Consider the following 4732-nt stretch of genomic DNA (forward strand, 5'->3'; position numbering starts at 1 on the left):
GGCTGGTGGGTTAGAGCAGGGGGGCTGGGAGCCAGGACTTCTGGGTTCTCTCTCTCTTGGCTGATGTTAATGTCTCTGTGCCCCCCGAAGCCGTGTCCCCCCGCCAGTGGAAACAGCCTCATTTGCTGGTCCTACAGCAGCGTCCGAGCCAGGGATCGGCTGGCCCACAGCCTGCACCCCGAAGCCCAGGTGTGTGTGTGTGGGGGAGATGGGGCGTGGGTGCTGGGGGGTGTGGGACTCAGTGGGGCAGAGAGTGGAGAAACGCTGGTATTGGCTTTGGGGTGATGGATGGGGCAGCTGTGGGGGATGGATGGGGGTTTTTGTGGCTGATGGATGGGGGAGTTCTGGGGGGGTTGGATGGAAGCCCCCCCCAGGGAGTGTCTCCTTTCCGTAGTTAACCCCTCCGCTTCCTTTCCAGCCCTGAGGCCACGGGGATGGACGCAGAGCAGTGCCGGGAGCTGGGGCAGGAAAAGAGCCAGCGCGTCCTCCCCGTGAGGCGAGTGTGGCTGGGGGCAGGCCCGTGTCTGGGGCAGGGTGCTGGGGGCGGGGGTTCATGGACCCACAGGATCGGGGCTACGCCCCCCGCCTTTGGAACGGGCTCTCGGAGCGCCCCACTGAGCTGGGGCTTGGCTTTCCTTGTGAACTTGGCTTTCCTTCCGCCCTGCCCCCGCTGGGCAGCCATGCCAAACACAGGGGAAACTGAGGCACCCGTGGCGGAGGGGAGACACGACTTACACCGATTACCGGCAGGTCAGTGACTCTGTGTCTCTCCGCCCCAGGCTGGACGAGGCCTGGATCTGGAGGCGGCTGAAGCTGGTGCAGAGCTGCCCCTGGGCGCATAACGCCGGCGCCCTGGGCCGGTACAGGTACCCCCCACCCCCACCGTACCGTCCCCAACTTCCCGCCGTGCCCCAAACCCCTTCGCCCCCCCCATGTCACCCCTCTCTCCCCCGCAGGGAGCAGCTGGGGCACTGCTGTAACGCGTCGGCCGACCTGGTGCTGACCCGGGACAACACCCCGCTGGGCTCCCGGATCGTCTGCGACGGACAGCCGGCCAAGAAGCTGCTGGTGCAAGAGGCGCTGCTGGAGATCCTGCCGCAGGTAGGGGGCGCTGGGCTGGGGGGGGTGTGGCAGGGGTTCAGCGCAGGGCGCACCACCCCAGAAGTGGCCGCATCTCTGCACCGGGTGAGGGGTCCCTGTATAACCAGCCCCCCCGTGCGCCTCCCCAGAGGTGGCTGCATCTCCACACTGAGTGAGGGGTACTTTATGGCCAGCCCCTGCACCCCACCCCAGAGGTGGCTGCATCTCAGCACTGGGCGATGGATCCCTGTATAACCAGCCCCCCGTGCCCTACCCCAGAAGTGGCTGCATCTCAGCACCGGGTGATGGGTCCCTGTATAACCAGCCCCCCGTGCCCCACCCCAGAGGTGGCTGCATCTCAGTGCTGGGAGGTGGGCCCTGTGCATGGTCACAGAGTCATAGACTTTAAGGTGAGACGGGACCAATATGATCATCTAGTCTGACCTCCTGCACAACGCAGGCCACAGAATCTCACCCACCCACTCCTGTAACAAACCCCTAACCTATGTCTGAGCCACTGAAGTCCTCAAATCGTGGTTTAAAGACTTCAGGGTGCAGAGAATCCTCCAGCAAGTGACCCGTGCCCCACGCTGCAGAGGAAGGCGAAAACCTCCCAGGGCCTCTGCCAATCTGCCCTGGAGGAAAATTCCTTCCCGACCCCAAATCGGGCGATCAGCTAAACCCTGAGCATGTGGGCAAGACTCACCAGCCAGCACCCAAGAAAGAATTCTCTGTAGTAACTCAGATCCCACCCCATCTAACATCCCATCACAGACCATTGGGCATATTTACCGCTAATAGTCAAACACCAATTAATTGCCAAAATCAGGCTATCCCATCATACCATCCCCTCCATAAACTTAGTCTTGAAGCCAGATATGTCCTTTGCCCCCACTGCTCCCCTTGGGAGGCTGTTCCAGAACTTCACTCCTCTAATGGTTAGAAATCTTCGTCTAATTTAGAGTCTAAACTTCCCGATGGCCAGTTTAGATCCATTTGTTCTTGTGTCCACATTGGTACTGAGCTTAAATAATTCCTCTCCCTCCCTGGTATTTATCCCTCGGATATATTTATAGAGAGCAATCAGATCTCCCCTCAGCCTTCTTTTGGTTCGGCTAAACAAGCCAAGCTCTTTGAGTCTCCTTTCATGAGACAGGTTTTCCATTCCTCGGATCATCCTAGTGGCCCTTCTCTGTACCTGTTCCAGTTTGAATTCATCCTTCTTAAATATGGGAGACCAGAACTGCACCCAGTATTCCAGATGAGGTCTCACCAGTGCCTTGTATAATGGTACTAACACCTCCTTATCTCTACTGGAAATACCTCGCCTGATGCATCCCAAGCCCGCATTAGCTTTTTTCACAGCCATATCACATTGGCGGCTCGTAGTCATCCTGTGATCAACCAATACTCCGAGGTCCTTCTCCTCCTCTGTTACTTCCAACTGACGCCTCCCCAGCTTATAACAATAGTTCTTGTTATTACTCCCTAAATGCACTTTTCACTATTAAATTTCATCCTATTACTATTACTCCAGTTTACAAGGTCACCCAGATCTTCCTGTAGGATATCCCGGTCCCTCTCTGTATTGGCAATACCTCCCAGCTTCGTATCATCCGCGCCCCACCCCAGAGATGGCTGCATCTCAGCACCGGGTGAGGGGTACTTTATAAACAGCCTCCCAGGCCCCACCCCAGAGGTGGCTGCATCTCAGTGCTGGGAGGGGGGCCCTGTGTGGGAGAGGCCCTGTGCATGGTCGGTGGGTGCTGATGCAGGCCCCCTCCCCCGCAGGGCTCCCCGTTTCAGGGCGCCCCCTACGACAGCTGTGCCGTGGTGGGGAATGGGGGGATCCTCCATAACAGCGGCTGTGGCCCCGAGATTGACCGCGCCCAGTTCGTCATCAGGTAACGCCGGCCGGGTGGGGAGAGGGGGGCAGAGTGGGGGAGGGGGGCGGTTATACCGGCTGGAGTGGGCTCTGTAGGGTAGGGGGTGTGGAGGGAGGGGGATCAGAGGGTGGGGGGAGCGCAAGGGGGTGTCTCTGAGCCGGGCACTGTGAGGAAGGAACTGTGGAGCCATGGGGACCCCCAGGAAGTGGGGAGACCCCCAGGTCCCCCAGACGCCCCTAGGCTCCCGCTGCTCCCCCCTCCAGGTTCAATCTGCCCCCCATGGGCTTTTCCGAGCATGTGGGCACCAAATCGAGCGTTATCACCGTGAACCCCAGCATCCTGGTTTTACGGTACAGGCGCGGGGGAGGGGAGCCCAGATTGGAGTGGGGGGGAGGGATCGGGACCTGTGGGGTGGGGAAGGGAGGAGTCCGGATTGAGACCCCTGGGGGAGGGAGGAAGGCACTGGATGCCAGCCCCCCCCCCCAGCTCTCCGGTCGGCCATAGGGTCCCCGTGGGATCGGGGTCAGAGAAGTCCCAGCCCGAGACCCCAGCTCTCCAGTTGACCATAGGGTCACCGAGGAATCGGGGGGCAGAGAAGTTCCAGCCCCAGCCCCCCAGCTCTCCGGTCGGCCATAGAGTCCCCGTGGGATCAGGGGCAGAGAAGACTGAGCGATGGGACGACCGTGGGAGGGAACGGGACTGGCGCTGGGGGACGGGCCGTGCCAGGACAGCGTCTGACGGGCGTCTTTCCCTGCCCGCAGGTTCAGGGGTCTGAGCCGCTGGCGACGGCCCTTCGTGGAGGCGATGGGCACCTATGGGGCCCCGCTGCTCCTCATCCCAGCTTTCAGCTTCATCGGCTTCACCGCGGTCTCGTCCCAGGCACTCTACACCCTGGAGGACTTTGGCTCCCTGGCCCGCGCCGTCTTCATGAACCCCGAGTACCTGGCGGGGCTGGACGGGCACTGGCATCGCCGTGGCCTGCGCGCCAAACGCCTCTCCTCGGGCTTCATGCTGGTGAACGCCGCCCTGGAGCTGTGCCAGCACCTCACCCTCTACGGCTTCTGGCCCTTCCCCACCGACCCCGAGGGGCGGCCCCTGTCCCACCACTACTACGACAACCAGCCCTCCAAGCCAGGCGTTCACGCCATGCCCGATGAGTTCACCCGCTACCTGGGCATGCACCTGCAGGGCGCGCTGCGGCTGCATCTGGGGCGCTGCCAGGAGGGCCCGGCCGGCGGCCGCGCACAACAAGGCTCGGAGGGGGGGGTCTGAAATGAGCCCCCCGGCCCCTCAATTCCACCTGACTCCCTCCCCAGGTACCAAAGGAGGAAAATAGCCAGTGGCATCAATTCATTCGGCATTCGTTAATTGCCATTCGTTAATTGGCTTCTCTTCAGTGCTATTTGATGACCAAAGTTCATTAAGGTCAAGGTGTTCGTTGGCCTCGTTTAATTACTATTTAATTATCACAGTTCCTTCACTATGAGTTGTCGGCTGGCCTGTTCATAGGTCTTTAATTATTGCAGTTTGTTCATTGTAATTAATAAGTCAGTACCTCTTAATTGTGATTTAATTATCCCAGTTCATTAGTCAACAATCCTTCATTGCCATCTGTTGCTGGCTAGTGAGTCCTGGCCGACGGTTACTTGTAATGAGTCATTCACCAGCTGTTTGTCACTAATAAAGGCTCTTCGGTGATTGCTCTTGATTAGGGGTGTGAGGGTTCGTCACCCCAGGGGTGCAGTCTGCGCCCCCTAACACTCCCA

The 4732-nt window shown here is 59.8% G+C and overlaps 1 protein-coding gene across 1 annotated transcript in view; it reads left to right on the forward strand.

The window, feature by feature from the left end:
* LOC112108093 (alpha-2,8-sialyltransferase 8E-like) overlaps positions 1 to 4238 on the forward strand; it is a 4409-nt gene extending 171 nt beyond the window's left edge. The window contains exons 2-7 of the mRNA XM_026658618.1: positions 419 to 496; positions 780 to 866; positions 957 to 1101; positions 2872 to 2984; positions 3230 to 3316; positions 3728 to 4238. Coding sequence (XP_026514403.1) covers positions 419 to 496; positions 780 to 866; positions 957 to 1101; positions 2872 to 2984; positions 3230 to 3316; positions 3728 to 4238 — 1021 coding nt within the window. The remainder of the gene's footprint in view (positions 1 to 418; positions 497 to 779; positions 867 to 956; positions 1102 to 2871; positions 2985 to 3229; positions 3317 to 3727) is intronic.
* The last annotated feature ends 494 nt before the right edge of the window (positions 4239 to 4732 follow it).

This window comes from Terrapene carolina, unplaced genomic scaffold (genome assembly GCF_002925995.2).
Source record: "Terrapene carolina triunguis isolate 2854851 unplaced genomic scaffold, T_m_triunguis-2.0 Scaffold484, whole genome shotgun sequence".
NCBI classification, from domain to species: domain Eukaryota; kingdom Metazoa; phylum Chordata; order Testudines; family Emydidae; genus Terrapene; species Terrapene triunguis.